The sequence below is a fragment of the Alternaria arbusti genome (assembly GCF_024043155.1).
Source record: "Alternaria arbusti strain BMP 1465 chromosome Unknown scaffold_1, whole genome shotgun sequence".
NCBI lineage: Eukaryota > Fungi > Ascomycota > Dothideomycetes > Pleosporales > Pleosporaceae > Alternaria > Alternaria arbusti.
The window spans coordinates 1,973,179-1,992,851 of NW_026249941.1; the positions used below are offsets into that span (position 1 = coordinate 1,973,179).

At 52.5% G+C, this 19,673-nt stretch overlaps 10 protein-coding genes across 10 annotated transcripts; 5 read left to right on the forward strand and 5 right to left on the reverse strand.

Moving 5' to 3' along the window:
* Nucleotides 1–326: 326 nt before the first annotated feature.
* On the reverse strand, nucleotides 327–1,412 carry J4E86_000708 (uncharacterized protein; the record flags this gene model as incomplete). Its single annotated transcript, XM_051441281.1, has 1 exon — nucleotides 327–1,412. The coding sequence occupies one exon, from the start codon at nucleotides 1,410–1,412 to the stop codon at nucleotides 327–329; it is 1,086 nt and encodes a 361-aa protein (XP_051307452.1).
* Nucleotides 1,413–2,747: 1,335 nt separating this feature from the next.
* J4E86_000709 (uncharacterized protein) lies at nucleotides 2,748–4,409 on the reverse strand (the record flags this gene model as incomplete). The annotated part of the gene is made up of 1 exon (XM_051441282.1): nucleotides 2,748–4,409. One exon carries the CDS (start codon nucleotides 4,407–4,409, stop codon nucleotides 2,748–2,750), a length of 1,662 nt encoding a protein of 553 aa, XP_051307453.1.
* An 837-nt stretch (nucleotides 4,410–5,246) lies between these two features.
* Nucleotides 5,247–6,014, forward strand: J4E86_000710 (uncharacterized protein; the record flags this gene model as incomplete). The annotated part of the gene is made up of 1 exon (XM_051441283.1): nucleotides 5,247–6,014. The coding sequence occupies one exon, from the start codon at nucleotides 5,247–5,249 to the stop codon at nucleotides 6,012–6,014; it is 768 nt and encodes a 255-aa protein (XP_051307454.1).
* Nucleotides 6,015–6,084: 70 nt separating this feature from the next.
* On the reverse strand, nucleotides 6,085–7,506 carry J4E86_000711 (uncharacterized protein; the record flags this gene model as incomplete). Its single annotated transcript, XM_051441284.1, has 1 exon — nucleotides 6,085–7,506. The coding sequence occupies one exon, from the start codon at nucleotides 7,504–7,506 to the stop codon at nucleotides 6,085–6,087; it is 1,422 nt and encodes a 473-aa protein (XP_051307455.1).
* Nucleotides 7,507–8,854: 1,348 nt separating this feature from the next.
* On the forward strand, nucleotides 8,855–9,835 carry J4E86_000712 (uncharacterized protein; the record flags this gene model as incomplete). Its single annotated transcript, XM_051441285.1, has 3 exons — nucleotides 8,855–9,239; nucleotides 9,288–9,496; nucleotides 9,749–9,835. 3 exons carry the CDS (start codon nucleotides 8,855–8,857, stop codon nucleotides 9,833–9,835), a joined length of 681 nt encoding a protein of 226 aa, XP_051307456.1.
* Nucleotides 9,836–10,204: 369 nt separating this feature from the next.
* Nucleotides 10,205–10,687, forward strand: J4E86_000713 (uncharacterized protein; the record flags this gene model as incomplete). The annotated part of the gene is made up of 2 exons (XM_051441286.1): nucleotides 10,205–10,587; nucleotides 10,636–10,687. 2 exons carry the CDS (start codon nucleotides 10,205–10,207, stop codon nucleotides 10,685–10,687), a joined length of 435 nt encoding a protein of 144 aa, XP_051307457.1.
* Nucleotides 10,688–11,050: 363 nt separating this feature from the next.
* On the forward strand, nucleotides 11,051–11,639 carry J4E86_000714 (uncharacterized protein; the record flags this gene model as incomplete). Its single annotated transcript, XM_051441287.1, has 2 exons — nucleotides 11,051–11,451; nucleotides 11,519–11,639. The coding sequence occupies 2 exons, from the start codon at nucleotides 11,051–11,053 to the stop codon at nucleotides 11,637–11,639; spliced, it is 522 nt and encodes a 173-aa protein (XP_051307458.1).
* A 620-nt stretch (nucleotides 11,640–12,259) lies between these two features.
* On the forward strand, nucleotides 12,260–13,320 carry J4E86_000715 (uncharacterized protein; the record flags this gene model as incomplete). Its single annotated transcript, XM_051441288.1, has 3 exons — nucleotides 12,260–12,279; nucleotides 12,410–12,561; nucleotides 12,665–13,320. 3 exons carry the CDS (start codon nucleotides 12,260–12,262, stop codon nucleotides 13,318–13,320), a joined length of 828 nt encoding a protein of 275 aa, XP_051307459.1.
* A 962-nt stretch (nucleotides 13,321–14,282) lies between these two features.
* Nucleotides 14,283–14,860, reverse strand: J4E86_000716 (uncharacterized protein; the record flags this gene model as incomplete). The annotated part of the gene is made up of 2 exons (XM_051441289.1): nucleotides 14,283–14,698; nucleotides 14,758–14,860. The coding sequence occupies 2 exons, from the start codon at nucleotides 14,858–14,860 to the stop codon at nucleotides 14,283–14,285; spliced, it is 519 nt and encodes a 172-aa protein (XP_051307460.1).
* Nucleotides 14,861–16,523: 1,663 nt separating this feature from the next.
* J4E86_000717 (uncharacterized protein) lies at nucleotides 16,524–18,358 on the reverse strand (the record flags this gene model as incomplete). Its single annotated transcript, XM_051441290.1, has 5 exons — nucleotides 16,524–16,654; nucleotides 16,708–17,531; nucleotides 17,578–17,839; nucleotides 17,895–18,104; nucleotides 18,154–18,358. The coding sequence occupies 5 exons, from the start codon at nucleotides 18,356–18,358 to the stop codon at nucleotides 16,524–16,526; spliced, it is 1,632 nt and encodes a 543-aa protein (XP_051307461.1).
* Between the last annotated feature and the right edge of the window lie 1,315 nt (nucleotides 18,359–19,673).

The window sequence follows — 19,673 nt, forward strand, 5'->3', positions numbered from 1 at the left end:
TGTACTTTTATTCGTTAGCTGGCGTTATAAGGCGTTTCAACTCGTGTTTCCGTGGTTCAAGGGGCGGTTTGCTAGTTTACTGGTACACCCATAAATCTCATTGTTCAGAGTCTACTTGAAGCAAAAGCCCGTGTGAGTCCTAGATGTTGCTAATTGATAGGTACATGTAGTCTCCGAGTCATCTCAGCTTACACTGAGTCGAGAAGTCTCCCAGCCAGATAACACCTCGTCAGGCCCATGGTTGAGCAGCTGACATAGCATCTCTTTGCAGTGCAGGCTTACACAGGACGTACTATGCGAGTTCACCGAGGTCCCCTTGCACCTTCTTATTTCACCGACCTCTTGCCCAGCTCAAATGCCATGGCCATGCCACCCCGGTTTTCCAACTCTTTCTTCCTCTCATCCAACTTCTCGTACTGGGAGTACGACCTCTCCTCCATCAAACCCTCTCGCTTGTAACGAAGTTCCGAAGCTTGCGCCTCCAGCTCTTCCTTTCTCTCGGCCATCACCTCCGGTACAGCTTGACGAGCCACCTCCGCTTCTTTGTTGCGCTTCTTAACGGCAGCATGGATAGCAGACATATCAGCAGCTATGTCCGGGTCTGCCATATCCTCTTGGATGCCTCGAGCGCATGATTGCGCAATCGCGGCAAACTCTTCTTCCTCTGTGTCAGCAAGTCCGGCGATGGCGAGAGATACTGCGGCTTCCTCTTCGGTAAGTGCCTCGATGTTCTGTTCATGCTTAGCAATCTCGGAAGAACAAGAGGCCCTATCCTTGAGAACGCTGATGTACTCATCAACGACTGAGACATCTCCAGGTAGGATGGAACCGGCAATTAGCTCTTTAGTGGTGTTAGCTGTGGGGTCATCTTGTGTGGCTACGACGATGTTGGATTGAGTGTCGGAATCGGAGTCAGAGCTTGAAGAACTACTCTCGATGACAATGGGCTTGTGAACACGGCGGCCGAGGGTAAGCTTGCCCTTCTTGCGGCTTGGCAGGCGCACGTTGGCTGATGGCGTCGAAGGCGGACTCAGCATAACAGTGTCTGCATCTTGCCGTCCATCAGACTCCGGTTCGAACAGTGGACTCTGCTCTCGCTCTCCTGACATGTCTCTCATCTCTGACTTCTTGTTACTACCCGTCTTATCCAAGGTGGCTCTCTTGCGCTTCGCGACCGTCTTGCTCGGAGTCGCAGGCGGTGGAAGACGTGGGTCGACCTGAGAGAACATGCCATATCTGCCGTTGACTCCCGCGCTAGGTCTGTCTGGCTTCTCGGCAGCGTAGTGAAGACGAATTCTGTTGGCCTTGGGGTCGATCTTGGGTGGGGGGCTGTTGTCTTCGGATGCCTGGCTTGATGAGTCGCTGTTATCCACCACGCGGGCCTTTTGGGCTCGCCTCGGCACAACTGACATGACGGTGTTAGGTGTTAGGGAGCGGATGTAGGAGTTGGAAGATGGAAGTGTCATCGAGGGAAGGGTGTGAGATCTTTATATAATTGAGTGGATGAGCCCGGCGCATCTGAGGTGACTGCGAGTCGAGGTAACCTCGAATTACTATTATCTTTACGGAGGCAAGATATCAATACAACTCCCGAAGGGTTCACTATACCGCGAGATGAATGAATTCTGCGTCACCGCGAGAAGCGTTTGCTCCACCATCCTTGCCTTCCAAGGTTACGCCTACGCCACTACCCTCCTGAACGCTACCCACCCACCCACTGTCACAACCTCCGTTTTTCCGAAACATTTACGCCGGGCGTGTAGACCTGTAGAGGCCGGGTCTGGCCTTTTGTCACATTTGGGTGCTGCCCGTTTGCGCTTCTTGCTTTTCGCTTCGTTTGCGTCCGGAACGGGTAGGTCCAGAGGATGTTGCGGTACTTCTGGAATAAGTTTACGAGGTCCAGCATCTAGGTCTAGACCTGGAGCTACAGGGCAACTAATCTGCTTGGAAGGTGTAGCTAGATTGGCCTTGGGTACGTTGGCATCTTTGGGTAGTAGTAGAGGAAGAAGAGTGCGAAGAGTTGTCGATTCGTGCGACGGTGCTGCGGTGACCGAAGCGGGCTTTTCTTCTTTCTTGCGACGCTTTGGAGCCTGCTTGACCGCTTTCCTTGTTTTCTTGATGATGGCAGTAGAAGTAACACTAGACGCGGCAACAGGCGGTGTGTTCACGTCTCTTATGGGTGTTTGCTCGAGTCGAGGTGCGACTGCCGTTGACAAGTTCAGAGTATGTGGTAGTTTTGCAGGTGAAGAAGCCCTACATGAACCACAATGCGCTGTCGTCTTCTGCGAGGGTTGGGCATAAGGCTCTCCAGTCACTTCAGGTCGGTTTTCAGTAGGGCACGCTACTGGCTTGACCGCGGAGTCGAGAGGCAGGCAATCTTGGGTGACTCGCGGAGCCACTTGACATACTGGAGGGCTCGCCGTCTGCTGCGACGCAGCGGTCTTGCTTTGAGAGTGCAGGGAAGCGCTCTTTGAAACACATGTAGACTTCAGCAGCCGCTGCGGCGGTGTGTTCGGGTTGAGGAGTTGATTCAGGTTCATGGCGACTGATATTCGAGCTGAATGTGCAATAGGCTAGCGGGTTGTTAAGAAGAATACGCAGCAAGGATGGAAGATAATTCGTATCAAGAATGTATGGGGCTGCATTCAAGCGCCTATATACCGGAATTCGCATAACTAACCAGAGTTCTCGTTATTCTGAGAGCTCAACCATGGTTCGCACACGTGACCGCCCATCACACGCTCTTATTAGTCACTCTCCACATCGAGCGTCCTCCGCCTCTTGAACATGTTCCTCACCTCAGCCCTCCGTTCTTCGATCTCGTCTCTCTTCTTCTCCAACTCTGCGCGCTCTCGTTTCCATTTCTCCTGGAAAGCCTCGAAGCGCGCATCCATAACCTCCAATTCGTGATCAACATTGTTGAGGTCCTTCGTCAGAGCGTTTTGCTGCATGACCAGCCTGGTGAGGGCGTCGAACTCTTCGTCTTCGGCTGAGCGCTTGGAGTTGCGCAGCGGGGCTGTGGGTGTTGCATCTGCTTCGGGGCTGGCAGACTTGGAAAACGAGGTCTTCGGCAGCGACTTTTGCGTTGTTGTTGCATGAGGAATTGTACGACGTGCGATTGAAGGGGCCGACTTACGCGCAACGCCCTGCGGGAAGCGAGGCGCTTTAGGCGTGGGTTCATTGGCCAGCGTCGACTGGGTGTTCTGCTTCTCTGGGGTGTAGGAGCTTTCGCTACTCTCATCTGCTATACTGTCATCCATTGGTACGGTACCCGATGATTTGAAGGCGCTAGGGCCCATCTGATCAGAGATGTACTCCAGTGCGCAGCGGAGACGCTCGGGGTAGGCCTTGGTTTCGTGTAAAACGCAGTCCGTAGCAATTCCAGCTGCGATGAAATACCACTTGACCATGAGCGTCAACCTGGCTTTGTCAGGTGGTTCGCTTGGACCGGTACTTCTGGGGTAAGTTTTGCTGAAAGGGTGCAAGATGCGCTGCTTCCCTGTAGCTTCGGCGGACATTGACGCGTAGGTACCACGAGCGCTTTCCAGGTAAAATCGGATCTCATGGAAACCCCGCTGCGCTATTCGTACCATGTAGGCATAAATTCTGTGCTCTGTCTTCGCATGGGTCCCGACAAACAGTTTCTTCGGTTGGGCCTCTAGTATGTACGTCTGATCCAAGAATTCCATGTCATGAGCATCGGGAATATTCTCCAAGAGTCGCAACGCGCCGCGCTCAGCGAGGTACGCCCATAGTCGTTGCAGGTCTGGATTTCCGTCCCAGCTCATACCATGTGGGGTGTCGTATGTGACGTTGCTCTCGGGCGCGTTTAGCACGCCATTCCGGTTGGTAGGCAACAATTCATTCGGGCTTTCCATGTCTTCCGGCTCTGAGCTTTCCTCCACAGTCTCGCCTGTTTCTCGGGGGTGCTTATAGGTCCCATGGCCTCCATCGGTATTCCCGTAGACCTTTCTCAGCACAGACGATAACCGCCTACTAAAGTCATCGTTCCACGCATCGATTTTGCTTATATGACCTTGCAAAAGGAAGTAGTAACGTATAATCATGCTAAGCATCCGCTTCTTGCTCTTCGTTCCATCTGTGAAGTATTTGAACGGAACGATGAGAGGCTTCGTCATGGCTTCATCTCCGGTGATTGATGGCAGCGTCGAGGTCGCGCGGTCATCGCCAATGGTTCTGAGGCAGTAGCGAACCTCCCAACCACCGCCGGATAGCAGCAGATAAGTCAGCACGTTGCGGTTGCCTACGTTTCCGATCAACAGACTTGGGGATTCCGCCTCATCCAGTGCATTTTCAATCCAGGTCAGGGAATCCGCTGGTGGCAGTGCATCCATGCAGGAGTCGGCGCCGGCCTTGGCCATTAGCTTTCGAATTGTCTGGAGGGACATTTTCCGGTTTTTGTGGAAGGTGATAAGTCGCCGAGGATAGCCGTCTGTGTCGCGTTCCAGTGTATCTGATGTCTGATCAATTGTTTGGCAAGGATCACGGGCCTTGTTGCCAGCAAGCCGCGCGATAATGTTGGCGCGTCTGAGCTACAACGCGTCGCCGGAGGCTCGACCCCCTACACTCAAGATATATGACAAAGCATACAGAGAAGCCTGGTGCATACTACTCTGGACTACAGCAAGATATATCGCAATGGACGGGGTATTGATGATAAGGCTAAGGAGATGCAGGTCGCAGGAGCGTTGCTTGTTCCGGGAAGGATCAGGCGGTCCACTGCCGCTAGCGTGAACACGTGCACGTGCACTGGAGTACTCGCGTGCGACATCTTCTATGGCATTCTTGAATGACGTCCTATCTAGTGGTTGTGTATTTACGCGTTTATTGCGACAGCGTATGAGGCTCAGGCAGTTGAATCACCATTCCTATCGAAATAGTTATGTATACAATTTAAATCTGAAATCTCCCATCGAACAGCACACATAGCTGAGAGTGAGCCGTCTATGGCGATACTACCACTGATTCAAAAAGCTCTCTATCGGCTCGCAGTTCGATACCCCTAAAGTGCGATCTTATGGAGATACTTCCACTAGGTTTAACTTTTTGCTCTTTTTTGCTCCCCAGAATGCGCTTTCACCTTCACTTTTTAGACCAAATGCGGCAATGATGTCACACTGCAAACGCAACTCACCGTGACTTCGAATTGAGATTTACTAGCTCTATTGTTTTTGACCTTTGACCTCAGCTTCTGCCATCCTTTTACCAACTACATACCTTCCACGATGGCCCCAAGCGCGAAAACACAGCCCCCGGGCGCCTACATCTACGATGAAATCGTCAAGATCGCGGAAGAAAGCTTCCCTGACGCCTACAACGCGCTCCTTGATGTCGACGACATGCCCTGGGAGCGGCCTGACTACGACCGTGTCGGCTTCTCCTCGCACTCCCTCTTCCTCGGTCACATTGTCGTCGACGGCCTCACACACAAAGTCTCGGCATACATGACAAGCGAGGGCAATATCCAGCTCTTCCGCCGCAGCATCAGTCTCTCACGACGCGATAACGAGCGCGTCGCCCTGACAAGCATTTGGGCGCATCTGCAAGAGAATGTCGAGCGCCCGGGTCTGCATAATTTGAAGGCACTGTGCGGATTCTACTTCGTCGCCGCCGGGTATGCAGACGTGGTGAATGCGAAGAAGGGTTGGTTCCAAGATCTGGAGATGGCTTCGAGGAAAGTTGGTCTGGGCCTCGGGGTCCTGGAGGATGAGCCTGTGGTTTCTGGACTGGATGGCGATGTGGAGAGGAACGTCGGAAAGGCCTTGAGTTCGCATGATGGCGATGTCGAAGACAACGTGGGTTCTGGAGACGAGACGGACGTCACGGTGGGCGCGGTGATGAGGGGCCTGGGTGCTGGGGTCGATGAAGTCAAGGTTGCACACATCCTGCAACGGCTCCTGATCGTAGTCAAGACCAGGCAGGAGAGCTGGGGTGAGCGGATTGAGGCGGAACTGAAGCGGGCTTGGCCAAACTACAAGAAGCACTGGAGATAGGAACACAGCCGGGCTGAGATTTGAGAGATAAGAATACCGCTAGAACGCTAAAAACGACGAGACTACGGAGCTACTGCTGTTGCTCCTTGCACCTTTGCTGCTTGGTCCATTTACTGAACTTGTCCTTCTTCCATCCGCTTTTCCAGGTGAGTGTGACCCTTTCTCCATCGATATTTAATTTTTGTGGCTCCTTGTGTGTCCCAAAGCGTACACTGCTGCTAAGGTGACACTTAGTCGGCGGGTTCTCGTTCCAATTCCTCTGATTAACCGAGGAGTAGGACCACTGGACGCAGTATTTGCTGTTGTCGCAGGACTCTTGGCATGCCTCTGGCGACGCTTCTCCGTTCCCAGCGCGATCCGCGTCCTGATGTTCGCCGCCTTGGAAAAGGATGTTCCATCGGTTGTTCGAGGATTCGGAGGACAGATTGTCCCAGTCATTGCGTGTATAGTTCAAATCTTCCGGGGTCATGAAGCGATACCACAGATCTGCAAAGCGCAGGGTGGGCTGGTCCGAGGGTCGGTCCTTCTCCAATCTGAGCAGATCGCTGCCGATGTCCGGTGTGATGTGGTGCATCAACAAGATAGGCTCACACCATATGGCAGGCGAGAAAGGCACAGTGCTTGGGTCGAATCCAGAGATGCTGGGCCAGACTGTGGTAAAGGTGATTTTTACCTCGGCCTGCAGCGCGCTGGCGACGAGGTCGAAAGCTGTCGTGTGGTCCGCGATCTGCTCCCGCCAGTTCTGGATAAAGTCTTTGCGCTTCTTGAACAGCTCCAGCATGACTCCTCGCGAGAGGATGAACGACGTGCCTCCGGCGGCGAAGGGATCGGGGACGCGCGCCGTCGCTGGGGCAGGTGGGTTGCCAAAGAAGTGCTTCGCGTCTGGGTCGTGTTGACTCAGCCAGTCGAGTAGGTTTGGCCTGTTGACGTAGGTCTCATCGCCGGCGAAGACATACCAGCTGCGGTCTGGCCTGTACTCCCACGCAGACGCCATTGTCTCGAGTATCTTGTACTTGTCCAGGATCTCCATCTCCCTCTTCTCTTCTTCTGGGTCCTCCTTCTTCAACTTGGCCAGGGGTATGCTCCTCCGCGCATAGTCGACCTGAGCGCGGTATCGCTCCAGCTGCTTCGTCTTCTGGATGAAGTCGGATTTGTAGCGCCAGATGACGTCGAAGACGGGCCATCTTCCGATCTGGGTTTGTAGGTCCGAAAACAGCAGGAGCGTGCCGTGGTCTTGTTCGTTGGTGTTGAGGATGAGAGGCGTGACTTTGTTGTAGACGTCGTTTGCGGTCGTGGTGACGGCGACGACGAGCTGGTCATGGTCGACCTGGTGCGGGCCGAGGTTCGACTCTTGCTGCGGGCGCTTGCTCGGCGGGAGCTCTTCGTCGTCGTAGGTGCGCGGCCAGCCCTTGACCCAGAAGAAGGCATATATGAGGATGACGCTGAAGACGAGGCGGGCCGGGCGCGGCATGTGCTTCCGGTAAGACGACATGGTCGCTAGCGTTTGCTGTGTGGCATCTGTCGGATTAGTAGCTAAGGGAGAGTACAGAGATCAAGATCGAAGATGGCCACAACGTGTTTCACCCCATCGCAATGGCCCGATCGATGTTTGAGAAAAAGCGCGTTGCGAACGTCCGCCCGCATTCAGGGGAGCCTAGGCCCGACCGAGACGCGTGGAACAGGCCTGGTGTGGCGCGGCCTCGTATTGCTGAGGGACACGCGTCGCGGGGCATCAGCGTAGCATGGCTTTGAGACCAGTATCTACAGCATCGACAAAGACACCCTCATTCAAGACGCGAACTACATAGTGCAACGGCGAGAGACGCCGCATGAGGCGTTCCTGCCCTCTTGGCGATGTATCGGAGGAACAGCTGGCAATCTCCGACGATCAGCTGATCGCCGCTACGACTCCCTGCGTCTGCGATCCCTCTCTTCCTCGTCACATTCCATCAGCTCCGGTACTCAGTATAGATTCTGCAGCCCAAACTGGCGATGATTCCGCGGTCACGATGCGTGTACGGTACGCTCACAGCAGCTGGCCCGTATATCCGATAACACCGAAGCGAGCACCTTCCCCTCACCTGGACCTGTTCGGTGGTCTCTATGAAGTGAATGATGGAAGATCTTGTGGAGTCTTGAAGGAAATACAGTCCCAAGCAGTGATGAATTTGAGACGCGATGCAACAGGTGGTGATCATATGGAAGGAACCGATGCTGACCTCGTAGCCACTCACGTCGATAACGCAAACCATCAAGCAGATGTATACGTCCGCCTGCGTCAATACGATCTATCAGAAAAGGCGAATGCCAAAGCAGTCAGAAAGTCACCCAATGGTGCGACCGCTCGATCGGTTGCTGTTTTTTGCAGCAGGCACACAGGATCTGCTTGCTATGGACGTATCAGTGTTTACTCGATGTATCCACTTCAGTGTAGCAAACCGCGAGCCAATCTTCAAGGTGGTTATAAGTCCTCGAATCAGGCCTGTTTCTTGCAGGTCATATAGCTATACTAAAACGGGATTGAGTATTCTGTCATTCATTGACCTCCCTGCGATTTCACTACCTTGAACTAGAGACTGTGGCAAGTCAGACTACTAGGGTTGTACCTAATGAGGCATCAGCCTGTATGTACTCCAGTCACCCTTCCAGCACATGTATATTCATTAACGCGGCTATCAGCTGCCTTCGATCTAACGTGGTGTGACACAGCGATTAGTTGCGAACATTGCCTAACTGCAGATTGCGATATCGCGCCACGCAAGATATTATGGTTACCAATACCACGCTTTCCTTTATATATTCAACCCGGGTCATCTATCAGTCTTTCACGTCTAGCCAAGATGTCAAATCAGAGCTCGGAGTCGACAAATTCCCGAGAGGAGCGCCCAGAATGGCAGGAGGAAGGTTTCAATTCCCGTCAAGAATGGCAAGACTGGCTAAACGAGTCCGAGGCCACTGATAATGCATATGACGCCCAGGCGGAGGCGCCGCCGCCTGATGACAGCGAAGAGGATGAGGGCTTCGACGAGGAGTTCTTTAGCGAACAAGACTCAGAGGACGAAGATGACGACGACAAATCGGAAAGCGGTGAGCCTGGAAAACACGTCGAGCCCGAAGACGACAGCAGCCCCGACGATCATTTCGAGGCTGCAGACAACGGCGAGCCTGGAGTAGACGACACTTCAAATGTCGACGAAACTGCGCTCACTTCTATTTATGGCCTCGGTAAGTAATGATAAACTTTTGCCAGACGCAATCTAACGCAGTAGGTAGCGCACGACAAGAACAAAGACTATGCCCTCGTTGAGCAGTCAGCTCGTGGAGCTCTCAACGCTATCACCATAGCCCTTCAGGACATCATCAACAGGAGTCAGGCACGACAAGGTGACCCACAGAGTCTTGCGAAAGAGATCGAAACCGCCTTTGCCACGACTTTGCCTACGTACTCAAGCGTCCAGGCAATACTCCAAGGTGGACAACAAGTTAGTCTTGCTCGAGTGTGTATGAAGGTGCCCAGCTGACAGATTTCACAGCCTGTTGGGCGGCCAACTCCCCTCGGCGCCTTTCCTGCGCAGAGTAATCAACCCCTGATCGGCACCTCGACCGCCGTGTCTGTTCCACCCTCTCCGCCTCCGCCGCCACCGTCAACAATCAGCGGTCTCGTATCCTCCGCCCCGCAAAGAAATGTACGTCGTATCTCTTAATGCTGTCCGTGCGGCGCTAACATTGTGTAGGAAACCAGCGCTCCCCAGGGGGACGAACACGTCGCCAGCGACAATGAGGAGGAAGTTCAAGAGATTGTAACACCCCATCCGGACTAGAGCGGCTCAGGCCCATTTAAATAGATAATTTGATTCATGTAAGAGGTCTGGCGATGGAAGCGCCAGGTGTAGCCTGCTGAAGACAGGTGTGCGTAATGAAGAACTTCATATTGGGTCAAGCTTGAGCCTCCAAGATAGATCGAGGATGCGATATGAGTACAAGGTGTACGGGTGTCGCGATCCCTTCGTAAGTGCATGGCTGTGAAAGAGGGTCTGCGTATAGGCCTGATTTGGACGAGCACCTTTCACCGGCAGAGGGATTTTCGTCACCGTTCACTTGACTTTCTCACACGTCGTTAAGTCTCTCACGATCTCAGCATTCTCCATCCTCTTCAACATCAACTCCGCCAGAACCTCTTCAACATCACCATGGCGACTACTGATGCTGACACCAATGTCACAGGTCTAGGTCAAGGCCCCGTGGCACTTCCAATCCGAGCGCCTTGGCTCGCCATTTCGTCTTCCGTTTCGCCTGCTCAGGCAAATCCCATCAAACACTACGGCAGGGATGCGAAATCCTTCAAGGCCGCCGACCTCCGCTTCGACGATGGGTCGTTCAACAAGCCTGGTACTAAGGCTTACTACAAGAGCTTTGGGTTCCGCGAAAAGACAAATTGCACCAGCGACGAGAAGACGGCCGGGAAGAGGGTCGAGAAGGGGTCACTCGTCATGATCTTCAGCAGGCACGCTGTCAGGCGGTCTTCTCTGACGGGATCTGTTGCAAACAGAGCTCGGAAGCTGAGCAAGAGGCAGTAAGTGCGCAGTATTGGTCCAAACGAGCGATCCTAATATCCTCATAGAAAGTTCATGCACCAGGTCAACGATGACGAGAAGTTCTTCAAGTGGGACTGAGTACCTGCTAAAGAGGTGGACTATGGGCAAGAGACAACGAGTCCAACTTCCGCTCTGGGAATGGACCTGACGTCATAAAAGACCTGAGAGGTTCATAACGGGCAGTGAGTGTCGGTGTCTGTTCTTACCCCAAAACTGCGACAATCGTTGAACATGAGAAAGCTTCACTTCTCTCGTGATCCTATCCCAGTACCGCACGTTTGTTCTGCAGTCACGTTCATCAAGAATCGCGCGCGATCACAATCTAATACCACTCTGACCCTATAAAGTCTTGTTGCCTAGCTGTGTCTCAAAACCCGCACCTATTACCACCCTCCTCTGCCTCTTCTACTCCTACGATTGCTTTGCCATAATACATCCCTAATGCCCAAAGCGTTCAGCGTCCCACATGATTCAGGTGGTCGCCGTACTCCACCAAATCCCCCACCGATCAGGAAAACCGGCCTCTCTATGAGCGACTTCCAGTATCAAGGCCCTCTAGAAGACGACCCTGTTACCACAATAGCCAGTGGTCTCCGCGAGAAACGACTGCGATTCACCAAAAAGATACCAAACGATCACGACAGCGATATCTGCTCACCAAGAGACCGCCGCAGTGCCCTTGCCGTATTCGACGAAGCCATCGAAAAGATCCGCGAAGCCAACCGCCTGGAAGTAACTACGGAGGCCGACTACAAGATCAGGGTGATTTTAGGGATCACCAAAGCGCAACCCTCTGCTTCTGTGTTCCAGAACAAGCAACAACTCTCGCCCATAGACCCCCAGTATGCAGAGCCACGCATCGAATGGCACGACGATCCATACAGCTATCACTCAACTTGGAGGTTGCAGCATTGGCGCAAAGACGGCTGGCCTGATTCGTTTCCTGAGAGGGCCATTCAGAAAGAACGAACTATGCAAGGGGAGCCCAGGTCTTGGAAAGATCAAGATTGGGCGGAGCCTGGAGGACTGAGTTGAGAGTCGGTGATCGTGATGGGAACGATCACGATTAATGATTACTAGCAGCAAAGACAGTCATCCAGGACCTCCACTTGCTGAGGGATTATCTGGGTAAACAGGCCTCTGCAGTGAAATAGATGAAAGTCTAATATCGGGTTGAGATGTACTCGCAGGTCCTCTTGTATCCTGATTCCGACAATTCCTTCAATTCATAGTAAGTGTTAATGTGACTGGGCTTATACTGGGCAACTAACGTATATCTCAAGCTGTTTCACACCAATTGTTGCCCTAGGGGTCAGCACTGTGCAATTACAGAGTATGTACGCATGTGAATGCATTCCCATACCACTTGTCCTGAAAAGCCCAGAGTCCATGTTCTAAACTTTTGTTTCTTAGTAAGAACGCACAACTACTGACCAAACATGCCCCGTCTCATAGAAGGTACTTCGCTACGGCGAGCTATAAAGGAAAGGGCAAATAACCAGACCGAACCAGGCCATCCGGCTTCGAGATCGATAGTAGAGGTGGCTCCTGCGGGAGAAAGGGTCGCTTTACCCGAACGACAGGATGTCAGTCCTTCAAATACGTCCACGACTCATATTTTACAACGTGTAAAGAGATCTGGAAGCGGCCATGGTGGAACTTACACATGGGTCCGACGTACTACGCGCAATCTGGATAACGTTTCTCGGGATCAAGTTCTAACCGAAGAGGAACAGCTGGAGGCTGCTCTGGCTGAATCTCTGGTACAAGACTCCGCAACGCCCACCCAGAAACGCCTAGTAAAGCAGACACGGAAGAGACCCTCAAAGTCCAGGCGTCTCCTGACTTCGCAGAAAGCGCAGGAAGCATTGCCTCGACTCCATGGACAACACCCTGCTCTGAAGCTGCCAAGATTAAGAATTACAAACGACAGAATATTGGTTGTAAAGGAAGTAGACAGCTTGACCCAACCTCCGGATGCTGACGAACCAATGGAGGCTTTCAATCTTGAGCAAGCCAAAGAACTCGAACATCAGCGGCAGCTATCCTTCTTAGGTATGCTCGAACAACAGGAAGGCTACATACATCCTGCTCAAGGTGAGCGTGAAAGCGCTATGCGCAGCACACTTGGTAATGATGTGGACAACAATGATTTCACTGCTGCATTCATCCTGAGGGAGATGGCAAACAGCGACATCACTGCTGATCCTGAGAGCATGGATTTTGTGCAAAGACTCATGAATCCATCCGCTTCTGGAGGGACTTTGGAGTCGACTAACTCGGCTAAGAAAGAGACCCCGCGCGAGAGTCCACCCCTTCGTCGTTCAACACGAAACAAGACTGCCGCTGCTCCTGGAGCTGGGAACTCATCCTCAAAGATCATCGAATCTGAGCAACCGACACCTGAGCCCTTGAAATTGGATGAGGGCGAAGGTTTCATGCCATCCGCGGAAAATGACTTCAAATTCAAGTACGACAGCGCTTCTGGACGTCGAGCGAAGGAGCTTGATGCACTGCTGAACCCCCCGAGCCTTCCTAAGGCGTTTCCAGCTGATTTTGCTGGTGAGAAGACTTTCCTCTCTAAAAGCTACAAGGCAACTGGTACTCGGCCGAAAAAGAATGCTGCAGACGATAGGGTCAAAGAAATGGAACTCGAACATGCGCGAGCGCAGCAGGACGTAGATATGGCTATGGGGCAAGAGGATATGTAGAGCGAGCTCTGGGGTATTGAACAATGGGAGTAATAGACCTCTTTGGGAGAAGACAAGATGGTCAAGTACTGCTAGAGAAATTGTTCATGTACACACCTTTGGAATCTAGTAAAAAGTGACTCAATTCACGCAATGCAAATTAGGCGGCCACCCATTTTATTCACGACGATTGAGTGATTTGCCTAACGGTAGGGAGAATATAGCCCGCCGTAAGCCTAGACAGACTTTGTAATATAGTGGCTTGAACAGCCGTATTCTCTCCACTACTTTGACTCCGCTAGCCCTCAATGACCCATAGAACTCTTCCATCCAATCTACAAAGCTGGCGAGATGTCGGATAATCCACCAAATACTCCCACTATCACGATCTCAAATCGCTGTCAGCAAGACACCGCTGCTACTACCAGATCTCATCAAAGTATAAGTCGCATGGGATGGGTTGATCACCGCATTGGAAGGCCTGATCGAACAAGCGAACGTCACACCGAGCAAGAGCAAGAGGCAGCGAAGACCATGCTAACATTGAGACGACTAGTTTTGTTCTCTACAAAGGCTCATGCAACAGACATCCCCCTCAATATGAGCGGGCCTGTTATAATCCATGACAGCGACGGTGAGCGGACGATCACTACAGGACCGACCCTGGATACGACATCAGCGCCCCACGCTATAACATCTGCGAGTATTGCTATGAAGTCAGTGCCAGGCAGCAATGTCAGTACGACAAATATTCCTGCCACTGAGGATGTAGCTATTCCAGCTGTGCGGAAAATTACACTGGAGGAGTACATTAGGTTGAGAAAAGCGAGGAAATATAGGGAAGCACATGTGAATGCTTGAACTTGGACAGTGAGGTAAGTCCGGTTATGATATGGGACTACGTAGTGTACTTATTGTCTATACAGCTTGAGCATCCTGATCCTGAGGCCGACATGTAGTCGCCAGCGCCGCCCACCAGCGTACTATGCACCACTCTTGGCCAGAGCGGCTGCCTCACGCTGTCGCTTCTCACGACGGGTGCGGGCCCGGCGAGCAGTCTTCGTCTCCCCAGGGATCCTCCTGCTCTCCCGAGGTGTTGCGGAAGGAGGCGCGGAGGGTGCAGGGGAGTTGGCGACGTAGTCGCTCGCCCACTTCGACAGCATCGGACCTGGCATGGTCGGAGGCAAGCCCTTGACGAGGATGGGGCTGCCGTTCGCCAATGCCCTGACCCACTTGTCCATGAACCCGTTCAGGCGGTCGTATAGACGGGATGCTGCGACCCCGGCCCACCACCACCCCACTGTGTTCACCGACAGCTCGTGCTGCAGGTCCCACATGTCCTGGTTCAGACCGCGGAACAGCAGGTCGAAGTCGCTTCGGTCCTTCTCGGTGGACTCGCCTGGAACTTGATGTTAGTGTGCAGACAAGGCAAATGTCGAATACTCAGAGAATACGCACCGTACAACACCGCGAAGGTGGTCTCGATCTCGTTCTCAGGCAGGAACGTCTGCCCTCCGCAGAGGCGGAATTGCTCGTGAAGTTGGGATGCTAGATCCATCATGATGATATTGGATCGGCGAGGCGAGAGTCTGAAGATGATCAGATTAGTATGTGAGCGTCAAAATTTCTTGAAATTTTGAGGCAGGCGTGAGGCTGTTGTGGAGGTCGCTTGACGACGCGCAATTTGCAAAGGTAGAGTTGGCTCTCTTCACCTGGGCACGTCCCCATGGTAACCGCCAGTTTCGTTTGCATTCTGTGCTGCTCGGTCTGAGCTCGTCGCTATATCATTGCATTACTTCTTTTTCTGTCAGTACCATGCAGAATACAATCTCATGCTACTAGTCGATTGCGACATTCGGACGTGCTATGCATTGAACTTTGATGTGCTCATTGTTCACGATATGTGCGGCTTTGACGACCTTTAAAGTCTTGTAAGCAGCAAACATGTTGACCTTATCCTCATACATAGCCTTGTTTCTACTTAGCTGACTGATCCCCATAACCTTCTTGAAGAGGTGTAAGATCTATACAAGCTTGTTCAGATGTCTACCTTCACGCAACCTACTCCACCGATTGACTTTAGACGAGATATAGAAGCTTTCAATCTTTACCACAGCAAATGCACTACCAAACCAATCAGAGAGACCGTTGCGTACCTCCTCTACGCTCTGGAGAATACAGAACCCATTGTAGACCGCACCGATGCTGTTTACACAACATTCCGTGATGCGATGGTGGACTGGAAGACAAGGATCGATAAAAGACACGACGCCGATGCGAATCGATGGAACTTTCACAGGATGAGGATAGAGTTCAGGGCAGTAGAGTACGAGCTCTACGGTGTCACTAGCGATTCGGAGAGTGCCAGTGAGGGTGATACGGACGACGAGAATTCCGAAGATGAAAACCATGACGATGAGAGCACTGACGACGACGAAGCTGAAGTGGGCCAAGAAGAAGACATTGAGGTTCTCAGATAACGAGAGATACAAAACATGCACTATAGTGAAAGGAGGGGAAAAGGCATTGAGTTCAGAGGAGGACCTGTCGACCCAGAGAAAGCGCATCTAGAGATCGGCGAAAGAGAACTAGCTGGTCATGACGACTACGTTGTACTCATTGAGCGGGAGAGTAATGTAAGAGACGCGGCTTAGGAGATAACAGAAGAAGCTGCTGAGACTGAGCTGTGAAATACTAAATCTTTTGCCAATGCTCAAGATTGGCACGGTTGCTGCACAGCGTCACGTGACTACGCTCTACCACTCCATGTGTACTTGCTTTCACCCCTGATGCGCTTGCTGTAGTGCCCGAAGAAAACAACAGGAGCAACTCTGGCAAGTACAGAAAATAGATACGGCAGTAATGACGACGTTGAAGATTGGGACGACGGGTGGCGTGGGCTTGGTTGCGCTTACCGTGGCGCGGCGAATCGAAGTGTCGTAGCGTCAAGACCTGAGCACAGCCACCAACCTTGGTATGCTTGTTGCGACCATCGGATTTCCGATATTAGCGTGTCGTCGTTCTTTGTTCTTTGACAATGATTAAGGAGACGCACTCTTTGAGAAAGTCAATCACAAAAGAAATGGATGCACGTGAACATTGGGCAGTTCGCATAATCGTGGACGCGAAACTTGTTTAGATTCACCGAAGCAACAATAGCTTCAGGCGCGTACACTATGTAGCGAAGATTGATGGACAGCGAATGACTGTTGACAAAACACGGCCTAAGCAGTGCGCTCGATAGTAGTAGTCTCCATCTTGCCGTGCTCGGTAACCGTTCCGTCGTCGTGGCCGTGGTTGACGGTCTTCTCGACGGCTCTGACAGCCTCGTCGGCAAACTCCTTGTCTTCGAACACTGGAAATACGTTAGCGATAGCTCGATACAAGTAATCTTCGTCGTATACTTACAGAAAGCGAGCTCCTCGAGCGTGCGGTTGTACGTCTCGGGGTACATGAGGTAGACGAAGCAGAACTCGAATGTGATCCAGCCGCAGTAAATGGCAAAGTACTTCCACTGGATCGCGTCAAGAGCGATAGGGTTGACGTAGACGGAGAAGAATCCGGCGAGCTTGCCGAACATTTGCTCGACACCGATACCCATGGTACGCTGGGCGTAGGGGAACAGTTCGACGAGGTAAGTGTATGTGAGCGAGTTGTTACCGATGTTGTAGCAGGGCGAGTATGCGAAGAAGAAGACGAGCGAGGCGATTTGCGCAGCCTGATTTTTGGTGCCGTTGGCATCGGCGACTTGGAGACGCTGGAAAGCGATGGTCATGGCCATGAAGACCATGGTCATGGATCCAGCGGAAAGCATGAACATCCAGCGACGGCGGAATCGAGTGACGACGAGGGCGATAGTGACACCGTTGATCAAACTCCAGCATTGGTTGGCGATGTTGATGCGCGTCTTGGCGTACTTGGTGGTGTATCCCATCATCTTGAATAGAAGATTTTGGTAGTACGAGATCAAAGTGTTTCCGCTCATCTGGGTGAAGAGACCGAGGAAACAAGAGATGAAGACACGGCGTCGCATACCAGGTGTACGAACCATGTCCATCCACGAGCGACTTGAGTTCTCCATCTCGAGTTTGATTGTGGATCGGATCTGGGCCATCTCGGCTTGTACGAGGATGGAGTTGGCGTCGCCTTCGGCATGGTATTTGGTCAAAACGGCGAAAGCTTCATCGTCGCGATCACGGCTGACAAGCCAACGTGGGCTCTCGGGTAGCAGGCTAGTAAAGTCAGTGCGGAACTCTTAACTCGTTCGGAGAAACGTACAAAACAGTGCAAATCTGGAGGATGGACGGGCAGATCTGCAGCAGAGATGGTGCTCGCCAGCCCCAGTTTCCAACCATTTCGGTTGTCTTGATTGAGATGGCAGCGGCAAGGATGGATCCGATGAAGTAAGAGGCGTTGAAGAGCGAGGTCATGAATGGGCGTTCCTTGGGGTAAGCCAACTCTCCGATCAGGGAAGAACCGGAGACGATGGCGAAGAGGATACCGAAACCAAGCAGCATACGTGCGATGATGTACATCCCAACTGATAATGCGTTAGATACGCCGCCACTGTGTATGTGGATGGGTTGTGTACGTACTGTGCTGAGCAAAACCTTGCAACAAAGCGCCGATGACCATAATGACGGAACCAACGAAGATAGACATGCGTCTACCGTACTTTTGGCTCAACCAGGGTGCGACCGGAACTGCAAGAATGGAACCGAGCTGGTAGCATGAGGACATGAAACCGATGATTTTGGGTTCGATGCTGGCTTCGCCATCTGAGTCCTTGTAGCCTTCTCCGAAATCTGAGACTGTGAGCCTTGTGGATCTAAAGCTGCAACAGTTTTGACCTACATGTGTTGAATGGAACGGAAAACTGAAGTGTGCCGATAAGCTGAGAGTCGAAACCAGAGGTAATCTCAACACCCATGCAGCAGCAGAAGAGCCAGATGTACATGATGCGCAGATTCGGTTTCTTCCACCATCGCACCTTGTCCTGCTCCACCATGCGGGTGATGATGGGGTCGGAAGTACCATCCTGAGCTTTGAGGAGACCCATGATGCCGGTGTTGGAAGCGCTGGAGGCTGCTGGTGCTCGAGCAGATTGGGGTTTACCCTTTATAATACGGCGTGGCTCAAGGGCGGTCCACTACCCCGGCTCTTTACCCCAGATGCTCCGTAGCCTACCTGGGCTAAGGCGGAGAACACGACCGTAATACCGAACCTGCATCTTATATTGGGTAAGCGTCGCGGCGCGTTAGCTGCATACCTTGGCAGCCGGTTAAATTGGGCTTGTTCCTCCAATTATCGGGTGTTAATCATCCCGAACAAAGCTCAGAAGAGCCCGAACGAACGCCTTGCTGCTTGCAAGTGCATTTTTCGAGCCTGTGTTTAACCTGTTGGCTGGTACGTGACCTGCTCTCGTGTTGCACTTCGAAGTTGCAGTGGCACTTTTAGCGAGGCAGCGCCTAGTCATGCTCTTCCGACGGCACGGACAGGAAATGTTGACCCGACACCGTGGATCTTGTCCTATGGCGAATTAACGGTCAATCTCGCAAGGCACGAACATATTTGGGGTCCAACTACAAATTGATGGGACGTGTGATGATTTGCTTGTCAGATCACGCCCTGGAGAGAACAGCAGTATTGCCAGGACTTGAAGATCATGTCCAGTCCCATGATACAAGCATCCAGCGTCGGCTCATGATGATCCAGAGGCGCACGCACTAAGCGCGAATATCAGGAGGATTAAGCGGTAGCGATGGCTTGAACGCGGCAAATGCTCGTGTCGTAGCTACCGAAGCGACAGGCGGGGGTTGATGCACGAGTATCACGCTCTGGGACAGCGTCGGGGCGTCAGCATGGCAATCAAATTCGTATAGAGTCCACAACCAACTAGACCAAGCCCGTAGCTTGATGTTCTTGAAGCAATATGTCCGTGTGTGGGTACTTCATCGACGGGAAGCGCGTGGGATTGCTCCGAACATGCACGCGAGACAGATAGAGTGAGTGGGCCAGCCACCGAGTCCTTCCCGGGGTAGGTTAGCCCCAATGCATGGTAATCCTGATTCCTGGTGGGTGCTTCATCAATGTCCAACAGCACTCAGGAAGAGTCGGATGTACCGCATCCCAGCCAAGCGGTACTTAAGGTAAGAGATCTCCACAAGGCATTCCCTCTTGTTGCTGAGCATGAACGGCATCCACGGTACGCGCTTCAACTGTCGGTCAGACTTCCCGGAAACTTGGCGGGTGGAAGTCGTAAATGCGGCGCTGGCCAAGGGCCTACGACCAGCGCTGGCTTCGTTGCCGATTCGCATGCATGCGCGTAGGAGGAAATGATGACTCGCGTCGGGTAGCGCACCGCTTGTTTGCAG